This window comes from Macaca thibetana, chromosome 3 (genome assembly GCF_024542745.1).
Source record: "Macaca thibetana thibetana isolate TM-01 chromosome 3, ASM2454274v1, whole genome shotgun sequence".
NCBI lineage: Eukaryota > Metazoa > Chordata > Mammalia > Primates > Cercopithecidae > Macaca > Macaca thibetana.
Genome location: NC_065580.1, coordinates 141,628,916 through 141,649,904, shown reverse-complemented (window position 1 = coordinate 141,649,904; position 20,989 = coordinate 141,628,916). Strand labels below are relative to the sequence as shown.

Genomic DNA, 20,989 nt, shown 5'->3' with positions numbered 1-20,989 from the left:
ACGCTATATTAATATGTTAATAGTGTTAACGCTATATTATTAATATATTAATATAATAGTGTTAATACTATATTATTATACATTATTATTATTATTATTATTATTTGAGACGGAGTCTTGCTCTGTTGTCCAGGCTGGAGTGGTGCAGTGGCGCGATCTCGGCTCACTGCAAGCTCTGCTTCCCAGTTTCATGCCATTCTCCTGCCTCAGTCTCCCGAGTAGCTGGGACTACAGGCGCCCGCCACCACGCCCGGCTAATTTTTTGTATTTTTTAGTAGAGACGGGGTTTCACCGTGTTAGCCAGGATGGTCTCGATCTTCTGATCTCATGATCCGCCTGCCTTGGCCTCCCAAATTACAGGCGTGAGCCACCGCGCCCAGACTAACACTATATTATGAAACACTATATTATTGTTATAGTGTAGATACTATTACTACATTATTAATAGTGTTAACACTATTATATTAATAGTACAGTTAACACTATTATTAATATAATAGTGTTAACACTATTAGTAATGTAGTTAATGACATATTAATATAGCAGTGTTAATACTAATAATGTAATCATGTATTATTAATATAGCAGTGTTAATACTAACCCTATATTATTAATACAAGTGTTAATGCTATTAACGCTATATTATTAATAAAGTGTTAACATTATTAACACTATATTACTAATATAATAGTGTTAATAGTATATTAATATATAGTGTGAATACTATTAACATTATATTATTAATACTATTATTATTCCCATTTTACAGATGAGAAGCCCAGGACTCAGGAATGAGACACAGGAAGTTTACTCAAAGTCCCCACACTGGGAATGGCAGAGCTAGGATTTGAATTCAGATCCCTCCCGCTCTCTATTCCTCCGCCCCCACCCACCCGTGAGCGAGGCCGGTACTGTGGGCAGACGCCAGGGCCAGATTTCCCCACCCTCTGGCCAGATTTCCCCACCCTCCACTCGCCAGATGTGCGGCGGCGGGGGCGGCAGGTAGGGAGGGATGAACCCGCGTCTCCTCCGCAGAGCTGGAGCTGGAGCTAGGCCCAGAGGCCCAGGCTCAGTGGGTTCTGTCCCGGGTCGGGGCAACCCCCCGCCGGGGACTCTGGGGCCAACGGAAGCTCCAGGAGCGCGGTGGAGCCTGGAGGGGCGGGCGAGGGTCCCACCGAGACCCGCCTGGAGGGCAGCCCAGTCCTGGGACGCGAGACCCCCTACCGCAGGTGGAGGGAAGGGTAGAGGGGAGACCAGTAGGGGGCCAAGCAAGGTGGCCCCACAGGTTGGGAGAGGATGTGGGGAAGTCCCCCTACCCACCCAAGGCCGAACATCACCTAACTGGCTGTGGGAAGCCCGGGGCAGGGGCTGGGGGCGGATGGCTTGGTTAGGGCCCGGCTTGGGGTCTTGAAAATATACCTATGGCTTTGGGGCCATGGAAGGGCGGAGTCCTGGCATTCAGGGGAAAGGGCCGAGGAGGGTTGTCAACGGGAAGGAACTTTGACCCCACCCTGGGTCAACGTGCAGTCCAAGTTGCCACAAATGACCAGAGGAAACAGTGGGAAGGGAAGGTCTCTTTCCCATTCCAAACCAGGATGCCCTTTAGGTAGCCCACTTCCTTCATCCCCAGCGCAGCTGCCGGCTTTACCGGGAGGTGCCAGGGCCTGGAAGGTGCGGGGCTGCAGCTCAGGCGCTGAAGAGGGGCGGGGGTCCAGGAACCTCCTGCCAAGCCAATGGTCCTCAGATGCTGGTCCAGGCACCACCACGGGGTACACAGGTCTTACCTCCTGGTGTTGTGGACCCTTTAAAAAATAATAATTTGGCCAGACGTGGGGGCTCACGCCTGTCATTTCAGCACTTTGGGAGGTCAAGGTGGGAGGATCACTTGAACCTAGGGGTTGCCTGGGCAACATAGCAGGACCCCATCTCTTAAAAAAAAAAAAAAAACAAAAAAACAAAAAACAGGTGTAATGGCATACACCTGTAGTCCCAGCTACTTGGGAGGCTGAGGCAGGAGGATCACTTGTGCCCAGGAGGCATGAATGCACCACTGCACTCCAGCCTGGGTGACACAAGACTCCGTCTCAAAAATAAATAAATACAAAAAAAAAAAAAAAAAAAAAAACAAAAAACCAAACCGGTGACAGTAGATAAGTTGCTTTGTTTTGAATGCTCTTGGCAAAATAAAAAGTTGGCAGTCCTATATTCCCCCATTTTCTCTCCCTTTTTCACACATGCACATGCCTATAAAGAAAGCATTCTCTGGATCCACAGAATTCCAGATTTTGGAATCACTGAATTGAACTGCCGGCCACTGGTGGCTGGTGAGGCTGGCCTGGCAGTGATGCAGTATTCTGGTCCCTGTGCCAGCACTGATGGGCTGTGGAATCCTCCACCAGTTATTCCCTCTCTCCAGCTCTCCATCTCTGCTTCTGTACAAAAGGATCTTATACAAATCCCCTCTTATATTCAAATATCTATGATCTTTCAGCTTGGCCTATATCCGTGCGGATCTTAAGTTGTGTATCCGAAGATATACCCTTGTCCAGTGCTGGCACTAAGGGCTGCTTCAGGGAGGGCCCTGGCCTAGTGCCCAGGGAAAGGAGGACAAGGTCCTCATCACTGGAGAGTGGAGGGGGCAGTGGGAAAGGGACAGATAAGGGGTAGTGCCCTGCAGTATGCCTGGTCCCAAAGTAACCCCAGGCTGTGAAGATGAAAGCACTGCATCACACGATGTGTTTCTGTGTCTCTCTCCCTAACAGTTCCAAGAGCCTCTGAGTTCCTGTCTTTTTTTCATCTCAGAATCTCCACCATTGGCCTACACTGGGAACAGGGAGACCTGTAAGTGCACGGTGAATTTTTGCTGAGGGAGTGGCTGGGAGGGCTGTGTGGAGTGGACAGGACCAAGCTGCACTTTTCAGGGGAGTGGGATTTGGAAAATTTAGGAGAGCAGAACGGTCACCCTCCAGGAAGGAACCCATGTGTATTAGTCTGTTCTCATGCTGCTAATAAAGACATACCCGAGACTGGGTAACTTATAAAAGAAAGAGATTTAATTGACTCGCACTACATGGCTGCGGAGGCCTCACAATCATGGCTGAAGGCGAATGAAGAGCAAAGTCACATCTTTCGTGGTGGCTGGCAGGAGAGAGCTTAAGCAGGGAAACTTCCACTTATAAAACCATCAGATCTTGTGAGACTTATTCACTACCACGAGAACAGTATGGGGGAAACTGCCCCCGTGATTCAGTTGTCTCCACCTGGCCCTGCTTTTTTTTTTTTTTTTTTTTTTTTGAGACGGAGTCTCGCTCTGTCACCCGGGCTGGAGTGCAGTGGCCGGATCTCAGCTCACTGCAAGCTCCGCCTCCCGGGTTCACGCCATTCTCCTGCCTCAGCCTCCCGAGTAGCTGGGACTACAGGCGCCCGCCACCTCGCCTGGCTAGCTTTTTGTATTTTTTAGTAGAGACGGGGTTTCACCGTGTTAGCCAGGATGGTCTCGATCTCCTGACCTTGTGATCCGCCCGTCTCAGCCTCCCAAAGTGCTGGGATTACAGGCTTGAGCCACCGCGCCCGGCTCTGGCCCTGCTCTTGACACATGGGGATTATTACAATGCAAGGTGAGATTTGGGTGGGGACACAGCTAAACCAAATCACCAGGTACAGAGGCCAGAGGAGCCTGGGGGTGACGGTGATGTTCCGGGTGTGGAGGGAGATGTGGTAGGCGTGGGGACAGGAAGGATGGAAGGTTGGAGAACTTTATGAAGGGAAAACTGAGAAGATGAGGAAGGCTGGTGAGATGGAAGTGGGGTTGGGGAGAGGGAAGAACCAGCATGAGCTCAAGGCTAGGGTTTGGGTGAAGGAGAGAAAAAAAGGTAGAAATAAAGGAGACACAGAGATCACTTCTAGACAAATTGAGGTGGAGATGGGGTAGACAGGAAGAGGTGCCCCCTATCAAATAAGAATGCCCAGTGTTCTCCCATCTATACAGAGGACAGGGTCTAGATGCAGCCAGGACTCCTTCCCATTGAGTTCTAATACTAGAAGGATGCCTCAACGCTCTCTGGTCCAACAGACTTCATCATTTTAGAGAGAAGGAAACGGAGGCCCTGAGGTTGGGGTGGCTTGTATGACCTGGAGAGTGGATGGGAGATGGAAAAGGGAGATTTAAAGAGAGGGGAAGGCTGAGTGTGGTGGTTCATGCCTGTAATCCTAACTTTTTGGGAGGCCAAGGCAGGAAGATCACTTAAGCTCAGGAGTTTAAGACACCCTAGGCAACATAGTGAGACCCCGTCTCTACAAAAAATTTAAAAATTAGCTGGGCGTGGTGGCATGCACCTGTAGTCCCAGCTACTCATGAGGTTGAGGTAGGAGGATCGCTTGTGCCCAGGAGGTTTAGCCTGGGTGACAGAGTGAGACCCTGTATCTAAAAACAAAAAATAATAAGGAAAGAAAGGGAAGAATTCAATTTTTCAAGTGGGAAGAAGAGAAACTAGAGAACGTCAGAAAGGAAGAGAAAGTACAAACATTTTCAAGTCACTCTGACAGCATCGAAGATGAACATGTGTTTACCCGTTTATAACCAGGGTATTTGGGTGTGGGGGATACAGGAAGGGACCCACACCTCTGCCCTCTGCCATTAGGCTTGTTCAGCCATAGCCATCGGTAACTCTCAAAAATGCCCCCTTCCCTGGCTGCAGTGAGGGTCTGCATGGGGATTGGGTAGAGGCCCCAGTTTCTGCACTGAGCAAGGTTTCCACAGGGTGTGGGAGGAGGGAAGCATGCTCACTCCGAGGGCCTTGTGCTGTCTACTCCCTAGGCATAGCTTGAAAACCGCGATGCTGCCAAGCCCAGCCTTGCACAGGCGAGAGAATCCCCAGGCCTGGCTTTGGGTAGGACTTGGAAAGAAAGGCTGTCATCTTGGGGTGCACTTCCCTTGTCACATCTTCCTTTCACCTCCTGATGCCCCCTTTCTGCACTGCCAGGTAGCCAGGGTCATCACAGTGCCACCTGGAGGCCTCTGGCCAGGCTCACCCTCCCTGCAGCTCCAACCACCTTCCCTGCTCCCCCCCCCCCCTCCCCCCTCCCCTCCCCCTCCCTCCCTCCCTCCTTCCCTCCCTCCCTCCCTCCCTCCCTCCCTCCCTCCCTCCCTCCCTCCCTCCCTCCCTCCTTCCTTCCCTCCTTCCTTCCTTCCTTCCTTCCTTCCTTCCTTCCTTCCTTCCTTCCTTCCTTCCTTCCTTCCTTCCTTCCTTCCCATTGCTGGATAACTCTCATTCCTCAGAGCTGCCAGGCTCAGCACAGACAGAGGGGAAAGCAGATTCGGTCCTGAAGTTGGGTGTGGCCTCCCACCCCCTTCTCCCACAGGGATATCTGAATTTTAGAAGCCTGCCCTCCATTCCAGCCCTCCCAACTTTAACCAAGTACCTGAGTGCTCAGCACTGTGTTGGACACTTTGGTATGCGTTGTTTCATTTGGTCCTCTCAGTGGGCAGGTGTTGTATTCTTATCATTGGGCAGGTGTTATAATATATCTTTCCTTATCATTAGGCAGGTGTTATATCCTTCCTTTTCCACATGGGGAAAGCAAGGTCCTGAGACTCTGAGCAAGTTCCCCAAGATCACACAGCTAGGAAGTGATGAAGCTGAGACAAGACCAGCCAGCACTTACCCACCACGGTGTAACTACTCATTCAAAAGATGACATCTTTTGAAAATGTTTATTCTTTGAGCGATAAGGTCTTGCTTTGTTGCCCAGGCTGGAGTACAACGGCATGATCATAGCTCACTGCAGTCTCTAACTCCTGGGCTCAAGAGATCCTCCTGCCTCGTCCTCCCAAGTAGCTGGGAACTACAGACAGGCACATGCCCCCATGCCTGGCTAATTTTTAACAATTTCTTGTGGAGACTGGTCTGACTGTGTTGCCTAGGCTGGTCTCAAAACTCCTGAATTCATGCGATCCTCCCGTGACAGCCTTCCAAAGTGCTGAGATTATAGGCATGAGCCACCAGTGACTGGCCACACAAGAGACACCTCAGTGACAGATGGTGATGAAAGAGAAGATGGGTTTGGGGGAGGAACTCCAAGTGATAGGGAGCCTTCACTGAGGGCCCGGGCTGCGGGAGGCTCGTATGAAACACCAGAACTCTTTGTAAAACTTCCTGTATGTACATGACCTGCTCATTTCTCAGCATAGGCTCCTCCTGCCCAGATGGACCCCTCCGCATCTAAACCCACAGTTCCTGTCGTCAGAAGGCCAGTCACTGAATAAGGGCACCTAAGGCTCTGGTCTGAATATCTCCCCTTGGTTCTCAGTCTGAAATCCCAAAAGGAAGACAGCTGACTGCAAAATAGGCTGGAGTTGTCCTTCTGATGGCCAGTAGAGGTGGCTGTTGATAGAACTGAAAGCTTAGGGCTGGGCGCGGTGGCTCACGTCTGCAATCCCCGCACTTTGGGAGGCTGAGGCGGATGGATCACCTGAGGTCAGGAGTTCGAGACCAGCCTGGCCAACGTGGTGAAACCCCATCTCTACTAAAAATACAAAAATTAGCTGAGTGTGGTGGCGGGCGTCTATAATCTCAGCTACTCAGGAGGCTGAGGCAGGAGAATTGCTGGAACCCAGGAGGTGGAGGTTGCAGTGAGCTGAGATTGTGTCATCGCACTCCAGCCTGGGCTGACAACAGCGAGACTCCACTTAAAAAAAAAAAAAAAAGGCTGGGCGTGGTGGCTCAAGCCTGTAATCCCAGCACTTTGGGAGGCCGAGACGGGCCGATCACGAGGTCAGGAGATTGAGACCATCCTGGCTAATACGGTGAAACCCCGTCTCTACTAAAAAATACGAAAAAGTAGCTGGGCAAGGTGGCGGACGCCTGTAGTCCCAGCTACTCGGGGGTCTGAGGCAGGAGAATGGCATGAACCTGGGAGGCGGAGCTTGCAGTGAGCTGAGATCTGGCCGCTGCACTCCAGCCTGGGCGACAGAGCGAGACTCTGTCTCAAAAAAAAAAAAAATAATAAAATAAAATAAAATAAAATAAAATAAATAAAAAGAAAGCTTAGAACTTCAGTTTTTAAAAATTTTTTTAATTAAGTTAATTTTTTTTTTTTTTTTTTTTTGAGACAGGGTCTTGCTCTGTCACACAGGCTGGAGGGCAGTGGTGTGATCATGGTTCACTGCAGCCTTGACCTTCTGGTCTTAGGCAATCCTCTCACCTCAGTCTCCTGAGTAGCTGGGACTACAGGCATGCACCACCATGCCTGGCTAATTTTTGGTAGAGACAGGGTTTCGCCATGTTGCCCAGGCCGTTCTTAAACTCCTGGACTCAAGCCATCCACCTGTCTCCACCTCCCAAAGTGGTGGGATTGCAGGTGTGATCCACCGCACACAGCTGCAAGTTGAGAACTTTGAAGCTGAAGAGGCCTTGTGAATGGCCCAGGTCAACCTCCTCACTTTACCAGAGGAAGAAATTGGAGCTCAGAGAGGGAACCTGACATGCCCAAGATCACCTAGTGACTTAGCGACAGAAACGTTTTATGCAATTTTTTTTTTTTTTTGGTCTGCTGCAGAGGTGTGTAGGCTGTAAAGTTAAGCAAAGAAATCATCATTTACTGAGCTTCACATATGGGCCATACACAGCACTGACACTTCCCCAGCCGTCATCTCCTTCCCTCTGTGCTGCAGGAGAATTTGGGTCGGTGTCCCACCTCCGTGATCACTTTTCTCTTACACAGGTGATGCTGATGTTAGAGGACAAGGACATGAAGGGATTCTCCTGGGCCATAGTCCCAGCCTTAACCTCCCTAGGCTACCTGCTTATCCTGGTGGTCTCCATCTTTCCCTTCTGGGTGCGACTGACGAACGAGGAGTCCCACGAAGTCTTTTTCAGTGGCCTATTTGAGAACTGCTTCCATGTCAAATGCTGGAAGCCTCGACCCTTATCCAGTAAGGAGGGATGGAGGTGGGGAGGGGAGAGAGGGGGACGGGGCCAGTGTCGGGACAGAGGTGAGGGGTGAAAGAACAGAAAGGGAGCAGAGAGGACAAAATCTAATTAGCTCAGGGCTGGATGCAGTGGCTTGTGCCTGTAATCCCAGCACTTTGGGAGGCCGAAGCGAGAGGACTGCTTGAGACCAGCCTGGGCAACATAGCCAAACCCTGTTGCTACAAAAATGAAAAAATTAGCTGAGCATGGTGGCATGTGCCTGTAGTCCCAGCTACTCAAAAAGCTGAGGTTGGAGGGCTCCCACTTGAGCCCAGGAGTTCAAGGCTGCAGTGAGCTGTGATCACGCCACAGAATTCCAGCCTGGGAGTGAGAGTGAGGCCCTGTCTCAAAAAAACAAAACAAAACAAAAAAAACCCAACCAATCAACAAACAAAAAAACACATACAAAAAATTAACCAGGCTTGGTTAACCCAAGGGTAGACTCTGGGATATCTGGGACTTCAACAGCAACTTTGACTCCTTGTCCCACTGCCAGCTGCCCACCTCTGCCAGCTCAGGAGGGTATGCAAACTCATTTTCACATGGGTCTGCATCATGCCAGCAGTCAGAGAACAAATCACCCTGTTACCAGACTCTGGCTCTGCTAATTTTGGTCTGTTTCACTACTCTGGTTGTTGTTGTCGCTCTTTTTTTTTTTTTTTTTTTTTTGAGACAGAGTCTTGCTCTGTCGCCCAGGCTGGAGTGCAGTGGCCCGATCTCCGCTCACTGCAAGCTCCGCCTCCCGGGTTCATGCCATTCTCCTGCCTCAGCCGCCCGAGTAGCTGGGACTACAGGCACCCGCCACCATGCCCGGCTAATTTTTTTTGTATTGTTAGTAGAGACGGGGTTTCACCGTGTTAGCCAGCATGGTCTTGATCTCCTGACCTCATGATCCGCCCGCCTCGGCCTCCCAAAGTGCTGGGATTACAGGCATGAGCCACCGTGCCCAGCCTGTTATTGCTTTTAGAGATGGGGCCTCACTCTATTGCCCAGGCTGAAGTGCAGTGGCATGATCATGGCTCACTGCAGCCTCCAACTCCTGATCCTCCCGCCTCAGCCTCATGAGTAGTTGGGACTACATGTGCTCACCATAGCTCCCAGCTAATTTTTAAATTTTATGTTTTGTGAAAAACAGGATCTCGCTCTGTCACCCAGGCTGGCACGATCATAGCTTACTGGAGCCTCCAACTCTTGAGTTCAAGCGATCCTCCTACCTTAGCCTCCTGAGTAGTTAGGACTACAGGTGCGCACCACAGCTCCCAGCTAATTTTTTAATTTTAGGTTTTGTAAAAACAAGATCTTGCTCTGTCACGCAGGCTGGTGTGATCATAGCTCACTGCAGCCTCCACCTCCTCAGCTCAAGTGATCATCCTGCCTCAGCCTCCCGAGTAGCTGGGACTACAGGTGTGCCCCACCATGCCAAACTTTTTAAAATTTCTTGTAGAGATGGGGTCTTATTATGTGGCCCAGGCTGGTCTCCAACTCCTGGCCTCAGGCAATCCTCCCACGTCAGCCTCCCAAAGTGTTGAGATTATAGGTGTGAACCATTGCACCCAGTCTCACTCCTATTAACTAGGAAAATTAAATAGGGGTGTGGGGATTCCTTCAGAGTTCAGAACATTTTGACCTCACAAAGTTCTGATTTTCCACAGGTGAATTATTTCAGGGTAACCAATACAGGTGTGATTCTTCACATTTGCACATGCAACAAATTTTATCACAAGAGTTTGATTTTGTGTTGCTTTTTAAAACCACCATTTTCCCCTAGTGGATGATACATGATTTGGTACAACCAAATTCACAAAATAACATTTGTTGGCTGGGCGCCGTGGCTCAAGCCTGTAATCACAGCACTTTGGGAGGCCGAGACGGGCGGATCACGAGGTCAGGAGATCGAGACCATCCTGGCTAACATGGTGAAACCCCGTCTCTACTAAAAAAATACAAAAAAACTAGCCGGGCGAGGTGGCAGGCGCCTGTAGTCCCAGCTACTCGGGCGGCTGAGGCAGGAGAATGGCATAAACCCGGGAGGTGGAGCTTGCAGTGAGCCGAGATCCGGCCACTGCACGCCAGCCTGGGCGACAGAGCGAGACTCCGTCTCAAAAAAACAAAACAAAACAAAACAAAACAAAAAAACATTTGTTAAGCCCAGGCACGGTGGCTCACGCCTGTCATCCCAGCACTTTGAGAGGCCAAGATGGGAGGATCGCTGGAGCCCAGGAGGTTGAGGCTGCAGTGACCTATGATGGTGCCACTGCACTCTAGCTTGGGCGACAGACCAAGACCCTGTTTCAACAAAACAAAAATAAAAAATTAGCCAGGTGTGGTGGTGCATGTCTATGGTCCCGGCTACTCTGGAGGCTGAAGCAGGAGGATTGTTTGGTCAGCCTGCAGAGTAGCTGGGACCATAGACATGCACTTCAAACTGTGAGGTCGAAGTTACAGTGAGTTAAGATCGCACCACCACACTCCAGCCGGGATGATAGAGTGAGACCCTGTTGCAAAAAAAGAAAAAAAATTATTAAGAACTGGTGATTTCAGTGTCTGACATTGTCAATTTAATTTTTTTCATATATTTCTATGTCATTGGGAATCAAATTGTGGGACCAGAGCATTCTTGGGGCCAAAGTGGCATGGTCACAACCTTGGTCCCAAGGCCATGCTTTGGGATCCAAGGGTGGTGGAGGCTCCGGGGGCCAGCCCTGCCAGGCTCTGCGGGACTCTGTGCTTTTCGGGTCAGGGTTCCCAGCTTCAGCCCCACTTTTCCCTCCCCTGCAGTTTACATCCTCCTCGGCCGAGTTTTCCTGCTGTCTGCAGTTTTCCTGGCTTTCCTCACCACCTTCATCATGGTGCCCTTTGCATCCAAGTTCTTCCCGAGGACCTGGAAGCAAAACTTTGTGTTAGCCTTCGTCAGCTTCTTCACAGGTGTGGAATAGCTAGGTGATCCCTGACCTTTGCTAGAGCCTGGGGAGGAGTCCAGAGAAAGAGGGTTGCTCAGTCTCTGTGATGTCAAAAGAGGCATAATTTTTCTTTTTAGGGACAGGGTCTCACTCTGTTGCCCAGGCTGGAGTGCAGTGGTGTGATCACAGCTCACTGTAGCCTCAACCTCCTGGGCTAAAGTGATCCTCCCACCTCAGCCTCCCAAGCAGATGGGACTCCAGGCATGTGCCACCATGCCTGGCTAACTTAAACATTTTTTTTTTTTTTGTAGAGATGTGGATCTCGCTATGTTGCCCAGACTGGCCTTGAACCCCTGGTGTCAAGTGGTACTCTTGCCTCAGCCTCCCAATTGCTGAGATTACAGGCATGAGCCACTGCACCCGGCCCCTTTTGACATTTATAAAGGGTGACCCAGGCTCAACCCTGAGAGGCTCCCAGGCAAATGGTGGACGTCGAGCACATGCAGTGGGAAAATGGGGTTGCATTTAATCCAAAGTGTTGCACCCAGAGGGCGCAACCTGAAGTGAGCTAAGGGCAGATGCAGAGGGTGCTAGGAAAGGGAGTTCTGATGATGGTTCCCTGCAAGTTGAAGCACATAGGTTTGAAGATGAGTCAGAAAGGAGGGAGGGACAGGCATCTGGGTGGGAGTTTTTTTTTTTTTCAGAGAGGGGGCAAGGATGAAGGAGCCTCCAGGCAGGAGCCACAGGGGGTGAAGTTTGGAGGGAAGGTGGGCAGCATGGGAGGAGAGTGAGAGTGCCTCCCTGTGACCCTGCAGGGGCCTGTGCCTTCCTGGCTTTGGTGCTGCATGCCCTGGAGATCCAGGCTCTGCGGATGAAGCTCAGCCCCCTGCAGTTCTCCGTGCTATGGCCTTACTACGTGCTGGGCTTTGGCATCTTTCTGTTCATAGTGGCTGGTGAGTGTCCAGGGAACAGTGCCCTGCTTCTTGTCCTCGGTCTGGATTTAGGAACCTGTCTTGTGGAGGCCTTCCCTTTGGATTCTCTAGAGTTGCACTGCTCCAAACTGCAGCCACCTGCTAGACGTGGCTATTTAACTTTCATTAATTAAAATAGTTATTAGCCGGGTGTGGTGGCTCACGCCTGTGATCCCAGCACTTCGGGAGGCCGAGATGGGTGGATCACTTGAGGCCAGGAGTTTGAGACCAGCCTGGCCAACATGGTGAAACCCTGTCTCTACTAGAAATATAAAAATTAGCTGGGCGTGGTGGCACATGCCTGCAATCCCAGCTACTTGGGAGGATGAGGCAGGAGAATTGCTTGAACCCAGGAGGCAGAGGTTGCAGTGAGCCGAGATCACACCGCTGCACTCTAGCCTGGGTGACAAAGCAAGACTCCATCTCTAAAATAAAATAAAAAGTGACGAATTCAGTTCCTCAGCCATACTAGCCACATCACCAGTGTTCAATAACCACATATGTCCAGTGGCTATTGGACACTGTCATATTGGACAGTGCAGACAGAGAAATTTCCTTCTCTGCAGAACGTTCTACTGGACAGCACTGCTCTGGAGCTTCAACCCCATACTTGGCCTTCTCGTTCTTATCCTTCTTGACTTAGAACTAAACTCTTTCACATTTTTATAGTCTCCCTTCCACCATGCTGGTTGCTTCGGCTATCTATTCCTGTCTCTACCTTTTTTTTTTTTTTTAAGAGACAGGGTCTTGCTTTGTTGCCCAAGTTGGAGTGCAGTGGTACAACTGCAGCCTCCAACTCCTGGGGTCAAGCGATCCTCTTGCCTCAGCCTTTTGAATCACTGAAACTACAGGCATGCGCTACCATGGCCAGCTAGTTTAAAAAAATATATATATGTACACACACACACACATATATGTATAAATACACACATACATATATATGTATATATGGCCAGGTGCGCTGGCTCACGCCTGTAATCCCAGCACTTTGGGAGGCTGAGGCAGGTGGACCACCTGAGGTTAGGAGTTCAAGACCAGCCTGGCCAACATGGGGAAACCCCATTTCTACTAAAAATACAAAAATTAGCTGGACATGGTGGCGCGTGCCTGTAATCCCAGCTACTCAGTAGGCTGAAGCAGGTGAATTGCTTGAACCCAGGAGGTGGAGGTTGTGGTGAGTGGAGATCTCACCACTGCACTCCAGCCTGGGCAACAGCGGGACTCCATCTCAAAAAACAAAACAGAACAAAAAGCAACAACAACAACAACAACAACAAACCCCACATATTTATTTTTGTTTTTTTATTTCTTATTTTCCCCATCACCAAATAGAGTTTCAATATTTTATATTTTAACCTTTTAATTCCATTTTTTCATGATTTCCATGAACTCTTTGAAATTCCCTCACATTTTATTTAAAATTTTTGTGGCTTTTAGTGGGAGAGTAGTCTGCTATAATGCTGAAAATATAAGTTGTCTTTTATCTTAGTCTTCATCTTAACACAGCATTGATCATTCACTCAGGATATCTCCATTTATTCTTTTTTTTTTTTTTCCTGAGACGGAATCTTGCTCTGTCACCCAGGCTGGAGTGCAGTGGTGTGATCTCGGCTCACTGCAACCTCCGTCTCCTGGGTTCAAGCAATTCTGCCTCAGCCTCCCGAGTAGCTGGGACTACAGGCGCACATCACTATGCCCGGCTAATTTATATATATATATATATATATATATATATTTTTTTTTTTTTTTTTTTTGAGATGGAGTCTGGCTCTGTCGCCCCGGCTGGAGTGCAGTGGCCGGATCTCAGCTCACTGCAAGCTCCGCCTCCCGAGCTTACGCCATTCTCCTGGCTCAGCCTCCAGAGTAGCTGGGAGTACAGGCGCCCACCACGTCGCCTGGCTAGTTTTTTGTATTTTTTTTTTTAGTAGAGATGGGGTTTCAACGTGTTAGCCAGGATGGTCTCGATCTCCTGACCTCGTGATCCACCCATCTCGGTCTCCCAAAGTGCTGGGATTACAGGCTTGAGCCACCGCGCCCGGCCAAATTTTTATATTTTTAGTAGAGACAGGGGTTTCACCATGTTGGCCAGGCTGGTCTCGAACTCCCGACCTTGTGATCTGCCCGCCTCAGCCTCCCGAAGTGCTCAGATTACAGGCATGAGCCACCACGCCTGGCCATTTGTTCTGTCGCTCAGGCTGGAGTGTAGTGGCGCGATCTCAGCTCACTGCAAGCTCTGCCTCTGGGGTTCCGCCATTCTCCTGCCTCAGCCTCCTGAGTAGCTGGGACTACAGGCGCCCGCCACCACGCCCAGCTAATTTTTTGTATTTTTAGTAGAGACAGGGTTTCACTGTGTTATCCAGGATGGTCTCGATCTCCTGACCTCATGATCCGCCCACCTCGGCCTCCCAAAGTGCTGGGATTACAGGCTGAGCCACCACGCCCGGCCCATTTGTTCTTTTTTTAAAGGGACAAGGTCTTGCTCTGTCGCCCAGGCTGGAGGGCAGTGGTGTGATCATACCTCACTGCACCCTTGACCTCCCGGGCTCAAGTGATCCTCCTGCCTCAGCCTCCCAAGTAGCTGGGGCTTCAGGCTCATGCTATCATGCCTCGCTAATTTTATTTTTTTTTGTACACAAGGTCTTGCTATGTTGCCCATGATGAGTCTCGAACTCCTGGGCTCAAAAGACCCTCCTGCCTTGGCTTCCCAAAGCACTGGAATTATAGGCGTGAACTACCACGTCCATCCCTCATTTGTTCTTATTCATGTCAGTTGTCTATCTTTTACTTCACTGAAGGTCTTGAGTTGGGCCTGGGTTTTGTGTTGGAACTTCCTTTCTCTAAACCCTAGTTTTTTTTTTTTTTTTTTTCCACCCATTAAGGGACTACATGATTGCTGAGATGTCCTTCTAGGTGCTGACCATGGGTCTGTGATTTTATACATGTATTTGTATTTCTTGTCCTTTGATGCATCCTGTCTGTAATCTCTCTCTGTAATACCCTAGACTGGGTGGCAGGGGTGCAGAATGAGGGAGGGTGGGTCTGGAGCTAGAGGGACCTGACCTCCAGGGCGTGGAGCTCTGGACTCTCTCTGACCTAACCCAAACCTTGGCTGTTCCCTAGGTACCATCTGCCTCACTCAAGAAATGGCCTGCCCTTGCTGGCACTTGTTGTCCACTTCCCAGAGGATGAAGGAGGACCACGGGAGCCTGTACCTGGACAATCTGGAGAGTTTGGGAGGAGAACTGAGCTCAGTACAAAAGGAGACACAGGTGACGGGAGAAACAGTCATCTAGTCCAAGACACGGCTTCTCTACCCTTCTTCAAGCCATGTGAGTGCACACATGTAGCTGTTTGTAGCCCTCCCCACCTTCTCTGCCAGCATCTGTGCCTTTGAGGAGCTTCTTGCATGTCAGATCAACTCTCCACCTCCCCATACTCACAGCAATTCTATCTTGCTTGTATGTGAAATTTGCTAAAAGTCCTTTCAACTCTTCTGAGCTTCCTGAGTGACATTTTTGCAGGGATTTTCAATAAAAAGAAGGGCTACTTTGTTCATCCATACCTCAAAAACAAAGCCTGCAGGGCAGGAGGGGAGGGAGGAATATTACAAGATAACCAAGTGAAATGGGATTTTGCAAAACAGAAACCGTACAGAATACAGAATATACTCAGGAGAATGACAACTATTTGGGCTGGTGGTACAGGGGTAAAAGAATTTACTAAGACGGTAGTAGATAAAGAAAGGCAGATTTATTAAAGGAAGTATAAAAGTACGTTGCCAGGCTGGGCACGGTGGCTCATGCCTATAATCCCAGCACTTTGGGAGCTGAGGCGGGCAGATCACCTGAGGTCAGGAGTTTAAGACCAGCCTGATCAACATGGAGAAACCCTGTCTCTATTAAAAATACAAAATTAGCTGGGCGTGGTGGTGCATGCCTGTAATCCCAGGTACTTGGGAGGCTGAGGCAGGAGAATCGCTTGAACCCAGGAGATGGAGGCTGCGGTGAGCCAAGATTGCGCCATTGCACTCCAGCCTGGGAAACAAGAGCGAAACTCCGTCTCAAAAAAAAAAAAAAAAAAAAAGTACATTGCCAGGGAGCAACAGGCAGAACCAGCAGAAAAGGAGCTGACTGTAAGGAAACAAAGACTTGCTGGAGATTTGATGGCATACTGTTTATGCTGTATGCTGAAGAGGGCTTTGTGCAGTACTGATAATGCCAACGTTGCAGTGAGCTAACTTGCAGGTGTCTGGTGATAGTTTGGGCACAGGAAGATTGTGAGTTATTTGCACAGGAGGGTTCGTGTCCTGGACCATGAAGAAAGGCAGACTTGTAGCTTATCTGCTTCTTCTTTTTGCTTTCCCCTCCTCCCGCCAACCTGACTCCTTTTCCACAATTAGGACTGCACATTAGCCAATCAAAATATCTGGCATTCCATCATTTTCCTATAGCCAGAGGCCTCCCGAGTGCTCCTCCAGTGTGCTCCATTCACAGCCCTATGGTGCTTACATCATGGGGAGCACTCAGCCTCCCAGCAAGAATGGGTGTAGCTGGGAAGAACACATGCTTGGGGCAGTGGGGCAGCTAGAACAGCAATCCAAGCCCTCCACTGGCTTCATCTCTGTATTATTCTGTTTTCATGCTGCTGCTGAAGACCTATCCGAGACTGGGTAATTTATCAAGAAAAAGAGGTTTAATTGATTCACAGTACCACATGGCTCAGAGTGCGGGGGTGCTCACAATCATGGCGGAAGGCAAAAGGCATGTCTTACATGGTGGCAGGCAAGAGATAATGAGAACCAAGCAAAAAGGGAAACCTCGTATAAAACCATCAGATCTCGTAAGACTGATTCACTACCACAAGAACAATAGGGGGGAACCACGCCCATGATCCAATTATATCCCACTGGGTCCCTCCCACAACACGTGGGAATTATGAGAGCTACAAATTCAAGATGAGATCTGGATGGGGACAAAGCCAAACCATATAAATCTCCATCCTTCATCTCAAAGATACCACCTATCAATGGCTTCCCACTTCTCTCTCCAAAAAACAGATGTGCAGAAAAAGCTCTTAGCACTTAAGCAGTGCAACTTCTAAAGCAAGTGCAGGGAACTGTGGATGTCTTTTGGGAGAGAAGATGCCATGGACATGGCTAGAGTCACGTGGACTCCATAGTGATTAAATAGCATTCATTGAAGGTGAACTCATGTGGTGCACCTTGGAGTACAAAGAGATTTCAGAATTTGTCCCTGTTCCTAGAGGCAAACACCCAAGCAGAGGAACTAAGACATACACACTTGAACAACCAACAGTCACTAGGTGCTTTAGTTAATTTTTTTGGAATTTCTTTTTTTCTTTTCTTTTTTTTTTTTTTTTTTTTTTTTTTTTTTTTTTTTTTGGAGACAGAGTCTCACTCTGTCACCAGGCTGGAGTGCAGTGGCACGATCTCGACTCACTGCAACTTCCACCTCCCTGGTTCAAGCGATTCTCCTGCCTCAGTTTCCCGAGTAGCTGGGATTACAGGTGCATGCCACCATGCACAGCTAATTTTTGTATTTTTAGTAGAGACAGGGTTTCACCACGTTGGCCAGGATGGTCTCGATCTCTTGACCTCGTGATCCGCCCGCCTCAGCCTCCCAAAGTGCTGGGATTACAGGCGTGAGCCACCACGCCCGGCCTGGAATTTCTTATTACATTTCTCCCCAGAAGGTATCTTGGGAGTTTCTTATGGGGATATGATAACAGCCTAGCTCCAAATTGTCTCACTTTTCCATCTTAAAAAAGAAACCATAGGAACTGAAATTGTCAGTGAAACTAGGAATAGAGAACATCTACAAACTCCAACTTATATATCTGTGGCCCAAACCACCCCAATCCAGCAGAACCAGTTTGGGAAGCCACAGATGGGGGACTGGCTTGGTGGGCACAGTAGGGCAGATTAGAGAACATATAGGGGTTCCAGTGGTAGCAAATTTCAAATCATTAGCAAATATCAACCCTCAGATGCCTGAGAAGGACCCACCCTGAGGGGGAATGGCTATGAATGCAATAGAGAACAAACATGGTGGGATGTGTGTTGGGGAGGGGTGAAGACATGGAAAGTGCATTGGGGCCTGTAGAGGGAAAGATTTAAGAATCAGCCTGTTTTAGTTATTTCAGCTTAGAATTAGAATAGGCCAGTAGTCCATGACTCACCTCCCCCAACTTCTCACCCAAATTCCTATAAAAAACCAGAAAAGAATGGAAATTCAGCCAGGCGCAGTGGCTCATGCCTGTAATCCCAGCACTTTGGGAGGCTGAGGCGGGCGGATCATGAGGTCAAGAGATCGAGACCATCCTGGCCAACATGTGAAACGCCATCTCTACTAAAAATACAAAAATTAGCTGGGCATGGTGGTGTGCACCTGTAGTCTCAGCTACTTGGGAGGCTGAGGCAGGAGAATCGCTTGAACCCAGGAGGCAGAGGTTGCAGTGAGCCGAGATCACGCCACTGCACTCTAGCCTGGTGACAGAGCGAGACTCTGTCTCAAACAAACAAACAATGGCTATTCATGCCACCAGTGAAAGCTAGGATTGATGATGGATTTATTGCCAGAACTTGGAAAGAATTTTTACTAAAGGCCTATAAAACTGGTCAAATAAAAAAATTAAATGAAAATCAAATCCACAAAGATTAGAAACCAGTCTTAGCCAATTTTGGTGAGTTGAGCACTCTCATATAAATTTGATGGGAATGTAAATTGGCATGAACTTTCTGGAAAGCATTTTATAGTAGCATGCATTAATAGGTTTAAAAATATTCATACCTGGTGGCCCAGGAGTTGAATTTTAGGAATTTATTCTAAGGAAATAACCAGGGGTGAGGTCAAGTATTTATATACAAGAATGCTTGTTCCAGGTTACTTACAATAGCAAAAATAAAACAGTATATTCTAGATTATTTCCCCCATGTTGAAATACTTTTTAAAAGTATAGTATATTCAGAGGATGGAATATTATACAGGCATTAAAAATGTAATTTTAAGTGTCCTATTTGGAAGAAATAAAAACATATAAACAAAGAAGCCTGGAGAAAGCCTGCATCTGATAACATGGCAGACTAAATAGTTGGGCTGATTCTTCAGCCAAAAACAACAGAAATGATAAAATACATAAAATCTAAAGGTATCAGAGAGATAACAAAATAGTAATGCATTATAAGATAACATCAAAGTAAAGAATAATACCTAGAGAAATCGTCTTGCAGAGATTTGATTTTTTAAAACTATGCGTAAAGTTTACTCAAGGAAGGGCATCTGATAGGAGAGCTTTCCCCCCATAAACCAAGGACCGCAAAAGGCTGGATTATCAGAAGAGACCGGGTGCGTTCAGGGTGGTATGGTCATAGACAAGGGCTGGCTTATCAATGTAAGGGTGAGAGATAAGTCACCTATCCCGTACCCCTACCACCAGGCGCCAGCAAGGCAATTTGTCTTAGTGCCAAGCTGAACAACCACAAAACCACAAAGATTTGTGGTTGAGAAGTTGCAACCACAAATCACCCCTCAATATTTGCAGCCCAAATTCATATTACTATTATAGCATGGTTCAAAAATCCTCAAATTATAAATTTGGTTTACAATGACCCTGGACTGGTGATGCTGACAAGAAAAAAATTTACATGGAAGAAAAAAATATCAACCTTCTCTAGATAAATTCACTTTATCCTGGAACTCAAGTTTCACAAAAACGTTTCCAAGGAAAATGAGCAGCCTGTCACACAAGGAAACCAGGTACCATGGTATGTTCGAGGAAGATATGTTTGAGGAATGCCCCCAATTAATGTTCTGGGGACGTTATTTAATGTACTGGAGACATAGTTAATGTCCTGGGGACAGTATTCAATGCTCTGGGGACATTATATAATGTCCCCAGAACTCATAAATCAATAAGAGATAAACAGCTTAATAGAAACAAACAAAAGTCAGTTCACAGAAAAGGGAAGGCAAGAAGTTAATGAAAAGTAGGAATAATGACTGACCTCACTCATAATGAAGAACATGCAAATTAAAAAATGAGGTAACATTTACTTCACCTGTCAATTGGCAACGATTAAAGCTGGATAATGGCAGAGATGATGAGATATGGGAAATGGATGCTATCGGGTACTCCTGGGGAAGTGGCACCATCAAAAACAGTGGAAATAGCAGATAACAGAAAGAGATCTCAGGGGACTTCACATCTCAGAATTATCAGGCTCAACTCTGTTTACTATGTATAAAGAAAAGCCTAAACATATAGTACATTCTTCTTTTAAAAGATCGATCTAGAATATTTGGAAAAAATCCAATAGAAATTCTAGAAATGAAAAAATATATTAATTAAAACAAAAATATGGACGGCCAAGTGGGGAGGATTGCTTGAGCTCAGGAGTTTAAGACTAGCCTGGGCAACATAGTGAGACTCCGTCCTTACAAAACATTTTTTAAAGATTAGCTGGGTGTGGTGGCTCATGCCTGTAGTTCCAGCTATTTGCGAAGCTGAGGTGGGAGGATTGCTTGAACCCAGGAGTTGAAAGCTGTAGTGAGCTATGATAGCACCGCTGTACTCCAGCCTAGGTGACAGAGCAAGACCTTGTCTCTAAAACAAACAAACAAACAAAAACTGTAGATTTTGTAGCATATTAGAAACAGCTGAAAAGTGGGTTATTAATAAAAAGGCGAAGAAATAAACCCAAATCAAATATGGGCAGACAAGAAAAATATGAAAGTGGGACAGAGACATGGAGGATAAAGTGAGATGGTCTAACACCTATGTTATATTCTAGAAGTTCATTTATCCTGTAAATATATATTTTTAGCAAATACTGTATCAGACACTTTGCAAAGTGCTGGAGAAGAGTAAGACAAGAGGGTTTCCTGTTTCCTGAGTGGATTCTGGAGGAACACTGGGCCATCCAGTTGAGGCAGACTGCCTTCAGGCTGGGCGCGGTGGCTCACGCCTGCAATCCCAGCACTTTGGGAGGCCAAGGGGGGAAGATCGTTTGAGTCCAGAAGTTGGAGACCAGACTGGGCAACATAGAGAGACCCCTTCTCTGCAAAAAATTGAAAAAAAGTCCCAGGAGACTGAGGTGTGAGGAATGCTTGAACTCAGGGTTTCGAGGTTG

At 47.9% G+C, this 20,989-nt stretch overlaps 2 protein-coding genes across 3 annotated transcripts in view; one reads left to right on the top strand and one right to left on the bottom strand.

The window, feature by feature from the left end:
• Positions 1 to 5,071, bottom strand: part of ATP5MF (ATP synthase membrane subunit f) — a 140,104-nt gene extending 135,033 nt beyond the window's left edge. Inside the window, exon 1 of the mRNA XM_050784186.1 lies at positions 5,067 to 5,071. The gene's annotated coding sequence lies outside the window, so the exon portion shown is untranslated. The remainder of the gene's footprint in view (positions 1 to 5,066) is intronic.
• TMEM225B (transmembrane protein 225B) lies at positions 732 to 15,402 on the top strand. 2 transcript variants are annotated; one of them, XM_050784164.1, is made up of 6 exons: positions 732 to 1,002; positions 2,763 to 2,841; positions 7,723 to 7,933; positions 10,749 to 10,895; positions 11,686 to 11,823; positions 14,962 to 15,402. In XM_050784164.1, exons 3-6 carry the CDS (start codon positions 7,726 to 7,728, stop codon positions 15,132 to 15,134), a joined length of 666 nt encoding a protein of 221 aa, XP_050640121.1. In that variant the 5' UTR covers positions 732 to 1,002; positions 2,763 to 2,841; positions 7,723 to 7,725; the 3' UTR covers positions 15,135 to 15,402. The 2 variants fall into 2 exon arrangements, with proteins under 2 accessions (XP_050640121.1, XP_050640120.1); XM_050784163.1 differs by lacking the exon at positions 732 to 1,002 and adding an exon at positions 1,116 to 1,229.
• The last annotated feature ends 5,587 nt before the right edge of the window (positions 15,403 to 20,989 follow it).

Excerpts from the sequence above, each read along its gene's own strand:
- TMEM225B (XM_050784164.1), top strand. The coding sequence starts at position 7,726 with ATGCTGATGTTAGAGGACAAGGACATGAAGGGATTCTCCTGGGCCATA. Across the intron at positions 7,934-10,748 it reads GAAGCCTCGACCCTTATCCA|TTTACATCCTCCTCGGCCGA; the intron begins GTAAGGAGGGAT and ends CCTCCCCTGCAG. Across the intron at positions 10,896-11,685 it reads CTTCGTCAGCTTCTTCACAG|GGGCCTGTGCCTTCCTGGCT; the intron begins GTGTGGAATAGC and ends GTGACCCTGCAG.